We start from the raw sequence: 20469 nt of genomic DNA on the forward strand, positions 1-20469 counted from the left end.
ATGTTTCCACATATTGGAGTATTTTCAAAATCTCTGTCAAAACATATTTGGCAGTCTTCAAAATGTTTGTTTTGCACTTTAGGATATACTTATGTGTGGGTTTTTCATGGTAAAGTTTAATTATTTGAAAAGCAGAGTGACAGAGTAAGGAGAGAGAGAGAAGGATCTTCTTTCTTCTGGTTGTCTCTCCAACTGCCTACAACAGCAAGGCTGGAACTGGGCTGATGCCAGGATCCTTGAATTCCACCTGCATGGCAGAAACCCAATAATGCGGGCAAACATCTACTACCTCCTAGAAACACAGCAGGAAGTTGGAAATTCAAAGTACCCAGGAATCACACCACTCTGATACGGAATGTGGGACTCACAAGGGGCAGCTTAACCAAATATGCACATTGGTTGTCCTATTTTTGTCTGTTTGATACTATTACAAGTGGAATTACTTTCTAATTGCAGTTTTGATGCTATTTTTTTAATCCTAATTCTGTACTTTTCTTAAGATTTTATAATGTGTAAAAAAAAGACACATTTTTACTTCTTACAATATGGCTGGCTTTCACTTTATTTTCTTACCTAACTGCCCTGGACAAACCTCTAGTGTAATGCTATCTCAACAGACTGAGAGTAGGCATCTGTGTATTGCTCCTGGTTTAAAGGGGAAAAATATCCAGTCTTTCAACGTTAACTGGGCTGTTTTGTAAATACCATTTAGCAGGTGGAGAAAGTGAGAAAGCCAAGACAGAAAGAAGAAACACAAAGAGCAGATTAAAAGAAAGTGAAAACATATGGGAAGGGAGTGAGAGAGTGAAATGACTGATGTATAAACAGAGAGGAACTAAATGTTGGAAATATGAGTTTAAAAAGGGATTCACTAAAAAATAGATTCTAAAATATATGGTTTAAGCAAAAACAGGAACCTACATGCCTTGCTTTTGCCACTTGTGAAAAGAAAATAGGGACATTTATTATAGAAACAAAATACCTCTTTTATACGAGATATGAGGCAGTGAAGATCTAAAGAAATAATGTAAGCTTATTTTTTATATTTGATATTTCATGGAAGAAATCAAATAATTAAAAGTGAAAGTAGAGAGAAAATAAGAAGGTAGAAAATGCACAAAGAGGGGTTTAAAAAGGAGAGCAGATAGAGAGGAAAGAGACAATTAGTTTTTTTTTTTTTTTTAAAGATTTATTTTATTTTTATTACAAAGTCAGATATACTGAGAGGAGGAGAGATAGAGAGAAAGTAGAGCTGCCGGGATTAGAACCAGCGGCCATATGGGATCAAGGCAAGGACCTCAGCCACTAGGCCACGCTGCCGAGCCCGAGACAATTAGTTTTGAACAGGAGAATGAGATAAGGAGACAGAGAAATGACATTTCTGGAGAGATGAATGGAAGGAAGCAAAGACAGCAGAAACAGGGCAGCAGCATCTTCACAAGTGGGGGTGGAGGTCCAAGTGTTTTGCTTGTACTCATATATAAGACTACAACAATTCTGTTACAGGGCTTCTTCCTTTGTTAAAATGTAACTCTCTCATTTTGAGCAATGCATTGCATAATAATTTTATATGATAGCTTGCAAAAAAATGAAGTTATAAAGGTATTAAAGATAAGGCACTTAATAGCCACAAATGAAACCCATTGGGAGAGTGTGACAATCAATCAATACAAGACAATTGATATGAAAGTCAAAAAATAAAAAGGCTGAAGTACCATACCCAGGTATGTTGCTTATAATTTTAGACTTTCAAGAAATATACTTTCAAAGGTATTCCTCTTTAAATTTTGAGAAGTTGGCCGTCTCTCACTTCCTTTCAGGAATTCATAAGACTCATCATAGTTTTTCAAGAACTCGAGGCAGCCAAGCAGTAACAGTTTTTTCAACTTTGGATTACTAAACATGTGCCAAACTTGTGTGAGCAACTACTTACACAAAATGAAACTTGTGTTTTATGGAACACACAGCGGGAAATATTGTGAAGTGGACCACAAAGTGGGGGAAATTACCTTTCAGAAGAGAATTAGAAGTAGAACATAAACAGGCAGCCTAGTCATTAAACTCCTCAGCTCCCTTGTCCAACAAAAAGTTTCAGAAATCAGCAATGACTAAACAGTAGTAGTCAAAAAGTCAAATTACAGACCTAGCTAAAAAAATCATTCTTTTCAGTACAATTTTTACAGTGAGATAAATATCATAACATAAAATTCACTTTCAATGTAAATGATTTTCATTTACTCACACGTTTATGTAATTTTTATTACTAATTTCAAAACATTTCATTACTCCAATATGAACTCCATTTTCATCAACATTTGCCATTCCTAATCCATTCCGCCAGACTTCAGAAACACTAATCTATGTATGTATAGACTTCAGAAACACTTATCTCTATGCATGTATATATTTTGGATATGTCATATAAATGAAGTAATATAGTAAGTGCTCACTTGCATCTGGTCCACTGAGATTTTACGGTTATTATCATCAGAGGAATAAGAAAAGTAGTCCCAGGATGCAGGGCCCTAGTCTTTGTGCATACATTTTTATTATAACTGAAACATTCCCACTCTCATTATTTCATTCTAATGTGGTTTCCTCCTCATGCTATACTTCCTGTGATGTTGATGATAAAGCATTTCAATGAGACCTTAAAGAGTTTTTGATAAATTCCTATGGGAATACCTTTGGTTAGTTTACTTATTTAGAAATGACTCTGGAATATGTGTTTTCAAGGAAAAGGTATTTGGTTGAGTGTGTCATGTCATTCAGGAGCCAGGTTTTTATGTCTGATATTCAAAGACATATCACAACCCTGGGGTTAGATGAGCACCCCAAAACTATCACACAGGCTTGAAATTCAAGATCTTTTGAGCAGGGAGCTACAATGATATCAACCTAAAAGAACACAATCCAAAGGAATAAAAGACCAATCGTAAGGCAATTAAGCTAACAGTTAAGGGTCTGCTTAGGAGGGAGATGAGAATGAAAAGAGGCTGCTGCAGAGAGACGGGAATGCCTCACAGAGTATAGTCTTCCAAGCAAATAAGGATACGATTGATGCAAACACCAGAGAGTGGGAAGGAACTATCTCAATGATTTTATTGATAAATCTTCAAACATAGGATAGAATTCATCCACCAAAAGGAAAAACTGGGACCCTATATGAGGGTCACTTATATTTGTAGCGGAAAAGATAAGTTGGCCTCAAAGATTTTCCAAATAATGGAAAATTAAAGTATTTCACCCAGAATTTATTTTCTAATAAAACCCATCCCTCTAGATTCTAAGAAAGCCAATAGATAAGAACTGTAATTATCACTTAATCATTATTTGACAACTGTATATTTAGAGTCTTACTATCCCAATCAGGTAAATACAAAGTTAGTTGGATTAGGTAATTCCTGAGGCCTCCTTCAGCTTTAACATCATGGGTTTTCACACAAGCTACACATTTACTAGAGTTATGAATATTACAAACTACCAAAAACATTAACCACAAGGTCAGACTGTGATACACATATGTCAAAGAGAAAAATGATGAACTCATCCATCAGAGACATTTGAAAAATGTAATTCTTAGATCGATAAAATGTTAAAAATAGCTGTCCCCATCTAGGTGGCAAGCAGATTACCAATATTTTCCTGGCAGTAACATTTACCAATATTTTTCTGGCAGCAGAAATTCATTTTTTAGAAGAGGGAGACTAGAACATCTGAAAAACAGACCAGCGGGAAGAATAAGACACTTGTTCATCTGTATTTCTGTGACTTTTCTCACTTGGTATTATTTGCAACTGTACTTTTATGTCTGGCAGCAGTGCCAACTTCAGTCCAAATCATGAATTATTTTTATCATGTTGATTACATATGTTCGTCAGTTTGGTTGTCTATATATGCTTTGTGTGGTTTGCAAACACTCAGTGACAAAATCCAGAGCACAGCATTTTCACAGAAAGTGTTTACTGTGAAATTTCTCCTTAGAAGTTTGCTTTTCTTTACAGCTTTGATCCATATGACAGCCAGCCCTATGTTTCAAATAATGGCTTATTCTTAAATTAAGAAAATGCTTTGCTTTGATACAACATGACTACAGTAGGATGTGGTAGTTCCAGAGAGGACCTCATTTTCTTAAGTGATTAGAGATTTGGTCAAATTTGAAGTCTGCTAAAATTTTCCAAACTAGGCTTCTTCAGTTTTATGGTGACTTGGTACTTATATTCTGTTATTCATCAACACTTCACAGAAATACTTGATTTGTCTGAATGAATTTAAAAACCCACAACTGAAGAAAATCAGAAAAACCTGGTTTTAAATATCAAAAGACCCCCAAATGCAAAGTATTTCTACAGGCCACACTAAGCAAGTTTTATTGATCACTGTACTTTTTGGCAGGATGAAATTGTAGCAAGATTGAACACGAGAAAATAAACTTACTGGTAAATATCCTTCCTGAGAACAGATCGGCCAAGGGGATTGTCAGCCTGGGGAGCCATGGCAACAGAGCCAATCTTCAAAACCATAGTGTCTTCTTTAGCTTCCTGATTCACTGTGGAAAAAGAAAGAGACCAATGCACACACTGCAGATTTGTTCATGAATTTCACACATAAGGAGAAATCTGATAGGGATACATTAAGATCGGAGATCTCTAAATGAAGAATACTAAAAAGAAAAAGTAACAGTTAAAATCAGGGTATTTGAGATTGTTCTTAACTCTCCTTCCTGAATACCTCATCAGGTGGTTTTCTGTTATTACACATAGTCAAAATAGCAATGAAAACATAAACAACTCCACTCTAACATTAAAACACACTATATTAAGTATATGCAAGTAATATGCAAGCCATATGTTTACATAAATACACAAAATGTTTTTTTACAATTTTTCAATTATTTGAAAAATAGGGCAGGGATTGGGGCTAGGGGTGACAGGTATCCCACCCACTATTTCACTCCTATAAAGCCCCTAACAGCGAAAAATGTGTCAGGCCCAGGACAGAAACCTAAAACTGCACCCAGGTCTCCCAGGTCAACAGTGGGTATTCAAGTACTTGTGAGTACTTGTGAATACTTGTAGTACTTGTGAGTAGTACTTGTGAGTAGTGCTGTCCTCCAGAGTGTGCATTAGTAGGAAGCTGGATCACAAGCAGACAGAGGACTAGAGCCCCTGGCAATCTGATATGGGTAGTAGGCATCACAAGTGGCATGTTAAACACTGTGCCACAAAGTCTACTCATGATTCCAGGAATATTAAACTACTACATCTTTCAGGTGATTTTTTTTTTTTCACACCCGCCCCCCCCCTTTTTTTTTTTTTTACAGTTTGTTCACTTTTATTGGAAAGACAGATTTATAGAGAGAAGGTGAGACAAAGATCTTTCATTTGCTGGTTCACTCCCCAAATGGTCCCAACAGCCAGAGCTGAGCCAATCCAAAGCCAGGAGCTTCCCTGGGGCCTCTTACACCAGTGCAGAGTCCTTACACCAGTGCAGACTTGGGTCATCCTACACTGCTTCCCTGGCCACAAGCAGAAAGCTGTATTGGAAGTGGAGCAGCCAGGATGTGAACCAGCGGCAATATGAGATCCTGGTGCTTATAGGTTGAGGATTACCCAAGTGAGCTATCAAGCCAGGCCACCTAGTGATGGTTTTTCAATGCTCCTTTCTTGTCTACAAACATATTGCAGGATATCATAAAGGGAATAACAAATTCTCAAAGCTACTTAAATTTATGATTAATAATAATTAAACAACACAAAGAATCGCAAACACATAGTACATTAAAATTCAAACATGTCAGAAAGTGCAAACATGATGGCTGCAATGCTGGAAAGTGTTTAGCATGAGAAAACATTTTAATTTGTTATTCTCAGCACAAGTAGCATCTTCACCTGTTTGAAAGTTCTACATCCTGATGTAGTCTAAAATTAAGAAGGCTCAGAAAAGTAAGAAAAAATCCATGTCAATAATTCACGGGCAAATTCAGTGTCGTTTCTAAGCATTCTTTGAGATGGAAAGTAATTCTTGATGGTTCTACTCATTTAACCTTACATATTATTTTCCAACATATAATTCGACTGCAGTAGCTGTTTAAATATTGCTTAAAATTGTTTAAAAATTTTTAACACTATGCAATATTCCAGATTTTAAGGTAAGCATATTCATATACTAAAACTCATGATTCCTCTTCAGCAATTAACATCTGCCACAAACAGAATAGAAAAGGACTGGCTGCAGAATCTCAGGAATATCCTGCGCAGAATATGCCTACAAAGACACACAGCCTATATTTCCCAAACTTTTGTGCCCAAAGAATGCAAATGCAAGATTATTTCCAGCTGCTTTAGCTGTACACTTGGTATGATCTGACTTAGATTAGCCTAAAAAAGAAAGTCAGAATGAACAAAATCACAAAAAGTAAGTAGAAAGCTATTCAGTGAAAGAAAGAAGGAATCAAAACAAGAGGATTCTAAAGGGAGTGGGGAAAGGCAAAATGGCAGTGAGGCCGGAGGAGGGCAAGCTCAGAGAGAGGGGAAAGAGAGAAGCCACCCCAGGAAGGATTAGCATGTGGCCACCAGAGTGAAGACAGTACTTCTAAATGTCCACAATAGGAAAGATCAAATAGAAAAACACTCTTGCAGCTGCGCTGTTGTCCAACGTCAAAAGACCTGCCTTGATTATAGGACCTCATATTGTGAACACTGTTTACACTTCACAGATCTTGCATTTTATGCCAAGCTTATCAAATAGTTCCATGTGGGGAAAACTTCTGATTAAGCAGCAGGCATCAATTAACTCAATAAATAGTGAGCCTGGAGAATGGATCATACCACCAAAGTGCAATTAGTGGACTTGCTAACTGTTCTTTCAGGCTGCAGATACTACTCACCATATGACCGTCTGAAATGGAATAGAAACACTGCAGTAAATGAGGCACATATGGAAGAAAAATGACGTACTTAGTGCTACACACAAAGCCAGATCCAAGAACAGAATTCTGTTTGTTAGGAGCCAAAAGTATTCTCAGTAGAATATACCGAGAATGAAGTTATGATTTTAAAAAGCACTTAATGCAGATCATTCATAAGCTAAAACAATTTATTAAAGAATTTATCTTATCAAAATATTTGAGATTTAAGGAAAATTAAAATATGTATTTATATAAGACAGTACCTTGAGTCATTTTTTCAGTTACTACATAGCTGGAAAAAAAGCAAGAATCCCCTTTTGGGTTCATTTCAACTTCATTTAATAGTTGGATCATATGAGGAAATGTTCCTTCTTGAAGCATTTTTAACAGGAAAATAAATTCCTTCCTTCATTGCTTTAGTTATATTTTTAAGGACTGATTCTCTAGAAAACTCATGAGATCAAAACAACAGTCCTCTATGCTGATATACTCATGAAAACCTTAAGCTCAAAGTCAACCACCTATATATCTGGGAATCTTATAATCACACAGCATACAAATAATTAAATGCAGATGTACAACATCACTTTTCTGAAGGAAAGGTTAGAATGCTAAATATATTTATTATTAACTGAATTTTAGGCAGGATTAAATTATTGGAAATTTTGCATTAACATAAAAGTCCAAAAGATTTATCTTTTATGGGGCAACAGCATGTATATGTCTCCATGTGCGTATGCGCACAGACACAGAAGCATGGATGTGCACATGTGTAGGCCAAATGAAAAGGCTATAAATAACTCTGAGATCATAAGTTTATATCATGAATCAAAAGCTTCAATAAAGTTTAAATTTTCACACAATTTTTGGATGATGTAAAACTATGTTGCTTACAACTGAAGTCTTCTTCAGCCCCGTATGAAAGAAATATGTTTGGAGACTTCAACTTTCATCAGATTCTCAAAATAAACTTAGTGGAGTAAAATATTTAAAGTCTCAAAAGTATCTGAAATTGCTACTATGTCATGTGATATGCTTTTATAGTCTTTAACTACTGCTGTAGCCCTACATAAAGCCATCAATAAAATGTTTTAATTAGTTGTTGGATATTAGCAGTTTCAGACAGCAAAAAGGCTTAACAAATATGAAAATACTATGTGTACTAATGGAATGTTGAATATTATGTTGTATCTTCCTAAACCAATTCACATAATGGTACTTATTTCTAATGGAATTACTGCACCAATCATGACTTCCTTTTCCATGTGTTAAACAGAAACATTAAATCTTCCATATAAAATACACATCTGAAAAAAGATCTACACTTGGGATACATATTGGGATAAATATGTTGATTTACATCCTTTTCCATCCGTACTGCCTATTCCTTAGTTTTCCTTATAGAGTACTCCTGTATTTCTCAATTAATTACTTGGCATCCAACTGAAAATAGAGAATTGGGAGGGGTTGAAAACATAAAATATATAGTTAAGAAATTTTAAGAAAAATCACAAAACCTCACTAACATGTCTAATAAAGTAGGAGAACTCATTCAAGGTAGGAAAATAAATGCCTTATACAACCAAATAGATATTTATAGAAAAAAAATACCAATACACTACTACTGTGGCACAGCGGGAAAGCCACCATCAGTGGTGCCAATAGCCCTTATGGGTGTTGGTTTCAGTTTCGCCTGCTCCACTTCCAATTCACCTCCCTACAATGTGCCTGGCAAAGCAGCAGAGAATGCCCTAGGTGCTTGGGATGCTACACTCATGTGGCAGACTTGAAAGAAGCCTCAGGCTCCCGGCTTTGACTGGATACAGAACTGGCTGTTTCAGCTATTTGGAGAATGAACCAGTGAATGGAAAACCTCTTTCTCTTTTTCTGTCTTCTTTGCAAATAAATACGTAAATCATTTTTTTAAAGAAAAGCATGTTCAATTATCACAAAAACTCATATTTATAATTTTAATAAAACAGGGAAGATTTCTTACATATACCAATCTAAAACTGCTGATTTTGATTAAAAGATATATCACAATATGATGGTATTTTTGAAAATATAATGGAGTGTTCTAGATTCTTTGCAAAATACTGGTACATTTCTTTTATGAAGACAAATTACCTCTGCTTCTATGGTGCTTCCTTATCAGTTACAAAATAAAAATATAGTTTAATAATTTCAACAATTTTTAGCTTATGTCTCTTCCTCTAAGGTTACAAGAAAATGCATGCTCTCTGTATAGAAATTAAGTTTTTTCCCCAAATCTATGCAACTTTAGTAATGTTATATTTCCCAGGATTTATTAAATTTTCACATAATAAAAGATAATAACAAAAAACATAACGGTCATTGCCTCGGCAATGAGAATACAGTTTCTTACCTTTTTAAATGATTTATTTCTTTTGTTTGAAAGGCAGAGTTAAAGACAGCTGGGAACAGACTTTCCATTTAGGTGGAAACCAGGAGTCAAGAACTCCATCCATGTTTCCCAAGTGGCTGTCAGGAGCCCATGCACTTGGACCATCTGTTGCTGCTTTCCCAGGCCATTAGCTGGGAGCTGCATCAAAGGTGGAGCAGCTGGGATTGCTGTGCACTGCAGACAGCAGGTTAACACACAAAGCTGCAACACTGGCCCCTGAATTTTCTCTTAAATCAGTTAACAAATACTAGGTAAAGACTCAATACTGCTTCTTGTTAATGTGTATCTATAGATGAAATTTACTGTGTGGTACTATTAAAATATTACATACTCAGCGGATAATAACTGTACAATCCAAATTAACTGATTTCAAGATAGTCCTTATTAAAATTAAACATTAAAAGTAGGAAATAGTTTCTATTAACAATCTGCAGTGTAATATAATAAACTCACCATTAGAGCCAGCTGATTATAAAGCTACAAAGAAGCTAACTATATTGTTTTTACTAAAGGGTGAAATTTTTTTAATTATATGAATGAAAAAAATTTGTAATAATACCATTAAACAGCATACTTTCCCTAAGACCGTCTGATTTATAGCAGATAGACAAACAGACATAAACAGAATGGAGACAAGGTGGTTTTCCCTGCTATTTAACATCAGGACCATCAAGTCTTCCATAGATTATAACCTATACCTCAGGTATCCATCCTCTTTTCTCAAACCCATTGGGCCCTAATTATTATCTGGTCATATTATATGGTTTACTCTAATTTGAACCCCAAGTGATGGTACTAGAGAAATGGAGACTCTGAAGAAGTAATTTGCCCACTAGAGACCCAGGCACATGGACATGGATGGCAGTGTTCTGTATCAGTGTGAGGAACAAGTTTCTTTTTGCCCTTCTGCCTTCAGTCAGCCAGTCAGCTGAGGACACAACAAGAAAGCAGCACCTTAGATACAGAGTAGGCCTCACCAGACAACACATCCGCTAGTGACCCTACCTCAGACTGAGAAGCCTCCAGAACTCTGATAAGAGAGTTTATATATTTATATATTTTGATAAATGGCCCAGTCTAAGATATTATGTTACTGCACTCAGCAATCAACTAAGGCAGCATACCACTATGCAGATAAGAGCTTATATCCCACCTTCTTTTGTAACTGGGTACAACTATGTTTTGATCAAAGAGCTGAAAGTGGTATAAAATGTGGAAACTCTACTTTGAAAGAAATGACACAACTTTCTCATGATAGCTTGCTTTGAGATGGGAGTGGCAATTACACACATTCTCACACTGTCACCATTTCAAAACAAAAGTATTAATACAGACTAGTTATCAAATTTACAACTATTATTACTATGGTTTTTTACACTTGAGGATCTTAAGATTTCTCAGTTTAAAAAATTGAGACTGGACCTCAGGCCTGTGTAATTTCCAAGTTCATTCACTAACCACTGAGCTGTAAGATCTTTGAAGACCATTACAGATCTCCATCCTTTCAGAGCTCAGGGGAAGATAGAATGTTGTTGATGGAGGTGGCAGGATTATCCACACATGCAGCTCCAGATAAAACAATGGCAGAATGCACTGAAAAGCCTGGAAAAAGCCACATGGACTTGATGTATTATTTGTTTGGCCAATTCTCAATAATCAAGTGGATTTTTTATCAATGCGTAGTGTTTTGCTTTTAAACAAAATTATACATATAAATGATAACATACAAATTTAATGAAACAAATATCAGGCAATATAGACTTCTGAAAAAATTTCTTACTTTACTATGATATACTTACCCAGATTTCTGACATCTCTCCTAAAGAATTCATTATAAAATATGTTTGTTCTAAAATTTACCAAACTGCATGCACAGTAGTTGTTAGTGTTTCAAGGAATGGATAAACAAACAACAACAAAAACCAGAAAATTAAACACCCCAGAAGAAAATATTTTAAAATCAGAACAGAAAAATAAGAAGACAATACCTTCAACAGATGGATGTATTTCTTCTGTTTTTGGAACAAAAACTCTTATTACGCTTGTGTTGATATAAATCAAAGGTAAATTGCGAGAAGTTAGTGTATGAGTCCTCATGGGAAGACCAGGAGATTTCCTTTTCTCTTTTTGGGTCCTTGGTAGTTTTGTGTGAAATATACTAGCGATGGCATTTAGTAAAGGAAAACAAAGGACAACATCAAAGGCTTGTGCAGAAAGAAGAATTTCATGAAGAAAATGAGGGGAGCCATCTGTTAAACCTTCAGATAATTTATGAAAACATCTTCTCTCATTTCTTGATGTTAACTTGTGGCGGACATTTTTTGTTACAGCTTTTGTATAGGTCAGGGAGAGAAAGCCATGCTGCTGATGAGAGCCATCTAGAAGTTTCGTAGTTGTCTGTTCCAGAAAAAGGAAATCACAAAATACATTTCATCAAAATATAAAAGAGTGCTATTAGAAAACTCAAAATAATTTTAGCATGATGAATTTTTATTCTTTGTTTAACTCTTAGTAAAAACACATGACTGATAAATTATGCAGCTACAAAAAGCATCTAAAACTTCAAGAATGACTGAATTGAAGGTAAACACCCGAGTTTTGAGACATAAGTAATCTCTTCAAGAGAGGTAGTTAATTCCTTTGTGTCTACGCCCTGATTTTTGCATTATTATTAACATTAAGAATTTGCCCTCCCCCCTTGGGTTAGCACATTAAGGTACCACCGGCAGTGCCAGAACCCCATATGGTTTCAGGTTGAAGTTTTGGCTGGCCCACTTCCAATCCAGCTTCCTGCTATGCACCTGGGAAAGCAGCAGACTGCTAAAGTGCTTGGGCCATTGCCATCTACTTAGGAGACATGGAAGCAGCACCTGGCTTCCAGTCCCAGCCACTGTGGCCATTTAAGGAGTGAGCCAGTAGAACGAAAGACATCCCCTCCCCCGCCCTCTAGCTCTCTACCTCTAAATCAATAATTTTCCCTTTCCCTTTCCATTTCTCTTTTTGTAATTTCTTGATGATTTTTCCAGTATGCCATAACAGCATGAATCACAGATGGGTATTTAGATTAAATTTTAAAAAATTACACATATTTGTATTTGGTATTGTTCTGAATATGCCAGATGACTGCTTTATAAGAGCTAATTTTTATGAAAACTGATTTTTCTTTACTAATTGGCCAATTCATGTAAGGACAGAGCCTATAAGAGCCTATTGATTTCACTTTGATACATGAACTAATGAACTATTTCACTTCACTAAAAATAATGACACAATATAAAACATTTGTGTTTCAGAGTTCTAAGACTACTCAGTTTTTGTAAAACCTCCATGGCACAGCAGAATGGCCTAGTGGCTACATTCTCCCTTGCCTTACATGTTCCATGGTCCCATGTGGGCACCGGATCGTGTCCAGCTGCTTCACTTCTGATCCAATTCCCTGCTTGTAGCCTGGGAAAGCAGTGGAGGATGGCCCAAAACCTTGGGACCCTGCACCCACATGGGACACCTGGAAGAGGCTCCTGGCTACTGGCTTCAGATCAGCTCAGCTCCGGCCAATCCAACCACTTGGGAAGTAGGCTGGGGGGACAGAGGATCTCTCTGTCTCTCCTCCTCTCTGTGGATCTCCCTTTCCAATAAAAATAGATAAATCTTTTAAAATAGCCTATCAACTCTTTGAATGTATTACCAGATGGGTGTGTATACACATATGTATATACACATATACATATATATACATATATATACACACACATACTCAAACTGAAACTAAACTATATATCCTTAATAAAACAATATTTGTGCTAAACCTAGCTCAATTAACCCTCTATTCAAATTGCATACTATAAACAATTTATAATAAACCAATATATTTTTTAAAAACAGTAAGACATACACTTTTATATTCCTCAATACACATGGATACCTCTTGAAAGACCTTCTCTGATACTTAAGGTACTTAAAATCCTATCTTGCAAATTACTAAACATCAAATAAGAGCACAACTGACATAGGCCTCATTCCCAATACCTGAAAAAACTTCCCAGTTATCACAGAATACAGAGAGGAAAATCAAGAGAAGAATGAGGGGATAAGGAAAGATGAAAATTATTTACATTAATAGGAAAAAAGTGAGAAGCTGCAGAGTAGCGATGTGTGTTTGAGCCTATGTGATCCCATAACTCCTACTCACACGGTTACTTATAATCCACTGACACAGCAGGAGCGAAAAAAAGTATGCAATTCATCCATCACTATTAATTTTGCTTTTAAAACTTTTCAGCAAGGATAAGAAAAAGTTTCATTTTTTTTCTGAACTGATTTTTTTTTTTAATGAAGGACTTTAAGGGTAAGTATTAAACAGCATCATACTTCTCATTATTCTTAACTTTCTCATTCTCTGATTGCTTTTCTTTTTACCTTCTTCATTCCATGCCAACTGGAACAAAGGAAAGCTACCAGTACTCCAGGGTCATTACCCTGCTGCTCGACAGTAGGCAAGAATGAATGGAGATGAATGGCTGCAGAGTAACTCCACGCAAGAGGTCAGAACAATGTTGTCTGTCCTACGAGTTCAAAGTGAACTTGGGGAAGCAAGGTGGCAGGGATCATTGATATATATAGGCAAATTAATACTATTTCTTTATTAGTAATATCTGAATTCTGGATATAACATGAAAAGTATTTAACTGTATGAATATTTTGAAAAACATTTTAAAACATTGAATGTACATACACTTGAAAAGCATATTACAAAAAAGGTAGAATTTTTATTTTTCAGATTGTTACAAAAATAGCTTCTTTAAATAAGGAAAAACATCAAAATTGATGTTGAGATAATATTTATATACATCTTTAATATAGAAACAATCAATACTTTATTTAAAATGAAAAGTTAGAAAACATTGACAAAAAAAAGAAATTTTAAGAGCCAGTTTATGGTACCAGCATTTCAAATGGGCACTGGTTCAAATCCTGCCTGCTCTACTTCTGATCCAGCTCGTGCTGATGGCCCGGGGAAGGCAGTGGAGGATGGCCTGAGTGCTTGGGCCCCTGGACCCACAAGGGAGACTGAGAGGCCTCAGGGTTTGGACCAGCCCAACTCCAGACTGAGCAGCCTTTTGGGGAACGAACAATTGATGTAAGATGCCTTCATCTCATGTCTCTTCCTCTCTCTCTCTGTGCAACTCTAGCTTTCAAGTAACTAAATGTTTAATAAATTTCAACACAAGTTACTTAACTTTAAAATATCAGATAAAAAGTAAAATCTTAAGTACATTATATTACATTTTGGTTGTTAAGGGCTACATATTAAAATTATCAGATTTGTGCCCAACTGTTCCACTTCTGATCGAGATGCATGCTTATGGCTTGGGAAAACAGTGGAGGATGGCCAGTAAGCTTAAATCCTTGCAACCACATGGTAGACTCAGAAGCTACTGGCTTCATATCAGCTTAGCTCTGGTCATGGTGAACCAGCAAATGGAAAATCTTTGTCTCTCCTTCTCTCTGTAAATATGCCACACCAATAAAAATAAATAACTCTTTGAATCTTGGACACTAATGGACAAAGGACAGAAAAAGGTCTAAACAGAATTTACAAACATATTTTAGAGTCATTTTTCCCCAGTACTAAAGAGAGTATGCTAGAAAAAGCTAAAATCAAATCAGAATCATATGCTACAAAAAAACTGATTACAAATTGGGGACCAGTGCAGTAGTAGCCTAGTGTCTAAAGCCCTTGCCTTGAACGTGCTGGGATCCCATATGGGCGCTGGTTTATCTCCCAGTTCTCTTCCACATCCCTGCCTGTGGTCTGGGAATGCAGTCGAGGATGGTCCTTTGCCATGGGACCCTGCACCCCTGCTGGCTTTGGATCTGCTCAGCATTGGTCGTTGCGGCTACCTGGGGAGTGAATTAATGGGTTGATGATTTTCTCTCTGTCTCTCCTCTTCTCTGTATCTCTGTCCAAAATAAATAAATCTTTTTAAAAATGATTGATAATTTAATATGTGAATAAATAATTTCAAGTATTTTTATAAAGAAATAGTTCTTAAATCTGTTTTGAGTTATAACTAGGGAAATAGTTCACAAATTATCTAATTAACATTTAAATGAAGAGCAGTTGCTCTTCATATTTAATATTTAGTATTTAAATGAAGATGTTAATATTAATATTGATATTAATATTTAATATTTTAATAAAGAGCTGATATTATGCTCTTAATATTTAGAAGTATATTTTTGCTGATTCTAAGACAATTATTTAAACTAGTGAGCTAGCTTAAGAAAATATTGAGATATATTTTAGCATTAAAAATGCAGATTTTTAGACTTCTGTAAAGTCACTACTAAATAGTTGCGTGTTCATCTTCTATCCAATCACAGAGGTACAGACTTGTCTAGATTTTACAAGGCAAGAAATAAAGTGCTTTGAATTAACTGTTAGAAGACAATGTCACAAAAGGAGGGAAAAAAGCAATCTCAGTAAGAATCATAAAAGTAATGACAAAAGCAGTAATGGGCAACTCTGGATTATCCAATACACACTATTTTTAAAAAGTCATCAAATTCATTATCTTACTTTTATTTTTCTCATCTGATTGCAAAATTTATTTGCATTCACAAACCCAAAGTGACAACAGCATGTGCAAGTTTCCCAGAAACAGTTCAGAGAAGGAAGCCAGTCCGTGATTTAAAATTACATTCAAGATAATTTATGAAGTGAATGATGCAGAGGAAAATTAGAAATGAGAGTTGACTCTAAAGATAGTTCAATTCCTTCTCTGGGTCCTACTAATGGGAGTTCTGCAATTTTGTAGCATAATTTAAAAATGATTTCTTACAGAAGGAAAGAAGCCAGAGCAATTACTGAAAGGGTCCTGCTTGCTGACGGGTCGAACCAACAAGGTGCGTCTGTTCAGCTTGTCGGTACAGGAAAGGAAGACACCTTCACATTGCCCCAAAGACCAACACTCTTCCCCCAGGCTTGAGGTGATGGACAGGAGCAAAGCAGGTAAAAAGACAAAAAGCAATAAAAGCCATAAGCACAAAAAATCTGGAGAGTTTTAATTCTGCTCAAATTTGCATAGATGTAGGTTTGAGCCAGTGCTATCTATGGCCTCTGCCTAAACCACCTTCTGCGAAAGCATTGCTAATGGAAGTAAACAAAAAGTAATTGCTTTTAGTATAAAATTACTTATTGCTTTTGGTAAAGGACAATCCAGCATAATCTTGCAGTGTAAAAGAAACTTGCAAAAAGTTCATACAGCACATGAAAGGCAAAAAATATTTATAAAAGTATGACTACCTTTTTTTGATAAATTTATATAATTGCTTTAACAGGGAGATGGTTACAAAACATGAGCAGTTCAAAAGAACAAATAGCATATGATTTACAATAAAATTTTGGAGAATTCGGCCAAAAATACTTTATCCTCAGCTCTAAATCCTGTAACCATTACTCCTATTGCATTAGAACACACATATGGTTTAAAATATACTTTCAAAAATTATAATTACTAAATGAGTCTCACCACAGGTTTTTCTTTGCACTGCAGAAATACTCCTTCAAAATGTCCTGACTGCCAACCTTCCCCTGGCCTGGAAAACATAAGTTCACCTTATCTGTTCTCTTCATGTTTTCTCAGTTAAAATTTGAGCATATATAACTATTTCAAATAATTCTAAAGTAAACAACACTAAACTGAACTAAAACAGAGACGTGACAATACAATCAACAGAGTAATTTATATTAGCAACACATCCTGAAAGTTCTCCACTACAGCATTTGCATATTTATTCATTCATTGGTTATCAACTTCTCATCCATGAAATTATGAAGGCCTTCAAAAAGTTCATGGAAATAGGTATTATTAATAAATGGACAAGATTTTGACAATTGTATTTACCAAACACTCGCAGGTTTTACTTCTAATTTCCCATAAAGTTTTTGAAGCCCTGTTATAGAAACACCATAAGTGTAGCATTTATGTCAATATATAGTAAAGACTTTCTTGTAAATGCATAGCATAATACTTGGAGCATAATGCACATTCACCATCCACTTAGAGTAAATGAATGGATGAATGAATGATGTTAGCAATGAATATGCATATGCATTAAGAGTGAAATTCAGGATGGTACACCATTGATGATATTTACTTTGCCATGAAAGTATTTGGGCTCTAATATTGTGTTAATGTTTCACATGCATAGATTTTTATGATGGATATAATCTGAAAGGAACTAAAGGGCAAAACAGGTAATTATCAAAAGTCAATCAGTAACTCACTATGACAAAACTAATTATCACACGATGGGACAATACTCCTTTTAACAATTCTTAATATATATGCAATAAAATGTGAGGGAACAACACAAAGTTTTTGGTAAACACATATCAAGAAAAATTTGCATGGAATGCAAAATTTTTTGCATGAAAATAAACTTATCCTTTAACTTCATTTTCTCACAAGTTTTTGAATCACCTGTATTTTCTTTTTCACAAATTTGACACAATTTTTTAGCTTTAACAGGTGTGACAGCCATTACATAATGTGATACAGTCTATAATATATAAATATAATAAAAAATATATGATATAGAATGGATCAAAACACAAATCCCATTGTAGAAAAAGCAAACTTGCTGAAGTTTAAAAAAAAAAAAAGATTGGTTTTGGACCTGTAAGCCATCAATACATGCACAGAAACACTTATGTGCTTCTGTAGGCAGGCAATAAAAAATTGTTGAATGAATAAATATTATGAATCCAGAAAGGAAAGGATTTCAAGGCTGTTTCTAAGTCAAAATATTATGAAATTGATAATATGATGTCATCTGAAAATATTTTTGAAAAACACTTGTGAGTTTTATGGTGCATGAGTTACATTTCAATTAAAAAAATATCAGAGAAGCAATAAAACCCAAGCAAGAACATTGACATTTTTTTACCTGGAAAAAATAATAACAATATTGTTACAGAATTTTGTGAAAATATGAAAAACATTTTACCACTAGTTATTTATCATTACAAGTAATATTTACAAATAATTATATATATATATGTGCCATGGAAATTTACTGGATAAGGCACAATATGGTTTGAGGAACACCCAACACATGCATATTAATCATCTGTGAGATAAATAGGTATTTAAAGTGTTCAGGGAGATAAGCTGCTGTTCCATATCAGTGCATGCTGTTCTACTGATGGAAGATGTGCCTGGGAAGTGCACAGCAAAACAGAGCCATCACCGTGTGCTAAGGATCTAAGTGAATATACAACCTACATGAACAGCTGTGTGACATAGTACTACATACAGACTAATTCATTTGCTACGGCAGTGTGAATAGTTAGTGATATGCTACATTATCAAAACATTTTATTAAACTGTGTATTAATGAGTACAGTACCTTTTTAAAACTAGGCAAACCAGAATCAAAAAATTCTTACTTTTTTTTCAAGAAAATACAGTTTTTCCTACATTCAGCATTCATTATTTACCTGCTTCTATAGTGATCAATATTGAAACTCTCGATTTTACATTTCACTTTCGTATACACATCCTGAACATCTACGGAAGCACTGAGATCTTCTAGTTCACTAACCACACAAACCTCTGCAATGGAAGCAGACATTATCATCAACACAGCTCACCGTCACCAAAGCTACAACGTTCTATTCTAAAATTTGCATCAATACACGCATCCCGGATACTGTCATGTGTACTAAACCAGGCAAGCTTCTTTATTCACATCAAAATTACTACCAATATAAGTATTGCAATTAAAACAATATCTACTTATAAATCAAAACAGGAAGTCCAACTGAATATCTGAATTGCTAATCTTGTATTCGTCAAGAATTTTTGAAATACTTTTAATTATGATGATATAATGTCTCAATGATATAAGGTCTCGTTGAGGAAATTTTCTCATCATCTTTGTGATGAAGTCTAACCCTACCAAAACAAAATTAAGGTATTTCAACTTAAAAGAGATATATAAACATCAACCAGGAGTACTAATAGCATTCAACATGTTAGCATTACCTATAAAAGCCATTTTTAAAGATTTAATGACATTTCCTTAATTGTAAGTGCAAATACAATTGAGTGTAATTTGCTTCTAATACAGTGTTCAACACCTGAGTTTGAAACAGGGAATAAAAGTAACTTCATACCTGTGCCTTTATTTTCTGGATCTGGAGCGAAGAGCTTGACAGTAATTTTGGGAAGGACCCACTGCATCCATAGACTCACACGTCCACTAGATCCCCCGATGTTACTGGTAGTTTGTTCCAAGGTAACTGAATCTGAGAATGGGGAGTCATCACCTGCTTGTACAGAATCTCCCTAGAGTAAGGGGGAAAAAAAATCAGAACTCTAATTTAAACAAAAGTAACTGAAAATGTGATTCAAAATTATTACTTGAGATTTTTATACAACATATCTAATAATTACATAAATACTAATCATAACACATAATGCTAACACAAACATATACTACTCTAATGTTTTCTACAGCTGCAAAGTACATAAATGTTACCCTGGTTTCCTCTAAAAGAGTAAGTAAGATCGTGCCTGGCAAGTCCTTGCCTTGTATGTGCTGGGATCATTCTGGTCCTGGCAGCCCCACTTCCCAACCAGCTCCCTGCTTGTGGCCTGGGAAAGCAGTCGAGGGCGGCCGAAAGCCTTGGGACCATGCACCCATGTGGGAGACCCAAAGAGTCTCCTGGCTCCTGGCTCTGGATCAGCACAGCTGACTGTTGTGGTCATTTGGGGAGGGAATCATTGGATGGAAGTCTTCCTCTCTGTCTCTCCTCCTTTCTGTTTATCTAACTTTGCAATAAAAATAAATACATCTTTAAAAAAACAAAAATATTTTAAAAAGTAAGAAAGATGCAAAGCACGTCAGTATCACAAAAGAATTCCCTAAAACAATATGCTCTAAGTTACAGTGAAGGGTCAAATATAATCCTTGTTACAATCAAGTTTTATTATTTGACAATTACATCTATGTATTTATTTACTGTCTATTTTGTTTTCAGCATAGTTGAGTGAATGCTACAGAGATTCTTTGGTCCAAAAAAGGCTAAAATTACTTCCTATCTATCTTTTATAGTGAAAATTTA

General features: G+C 35.2%; 1 protein-coding gene across 6 annotated transcripts in view; it reads right to left on the reverse strand.

The window, feature by feature from the left end:
• The window catches only part of VPS13B (vacuolar protein sorting 13 homolog B), a 657044-nt gene that overhangs the window by 303318 nt on the left and 333257 nt on the right, over positions 1-20469 (reverse strand). For 3 of the 6 annotated variants that reach the window (XM_058668587.1, XM_058668588.1, XM_058668586.1), the window contains exons 26-30: positions 19519-19690; positions 18841-18955; positions 16178-16319; positions 11324-11732; positions 4438-4549 (exon numbers count right to left, since the gene is read on the reverse strand). In XM_058668587.1, the coding sequence (XP_058524570.1) occupies positions 4438-4549; positions 11324-11732; positions 16178-16319; positions 18841-18955; positions 19519-19690 (950 nt within the window). Of the gene's footprint in view, positions 1-4437; positions 4550-11323; positions 11733-16177; positions 16320-16867; positions 16935-18840; positions 18956-19518; positions 19691-20469 lie in introns of those variants that run through there. The other 3 variants (XM_058668589.1, XR_009246065.1, XM_058668591.1) reach the window with 3 other exon arrangements.

The sequence above is a fragment of the Ochotona princeps genome, chromosome 9, assembly GCF_030435755.1.
Source record: "Ochotona princeps isolate mOchPri1 chromosome 9, mOchPri1.hap1, whole genome shotgun sequence".
NCBI lineage: Eukaryota > Metazoa > Chordata > Mammalia > Lagomorpha > Ochotonidae > Ochotona > Ochotona princeps.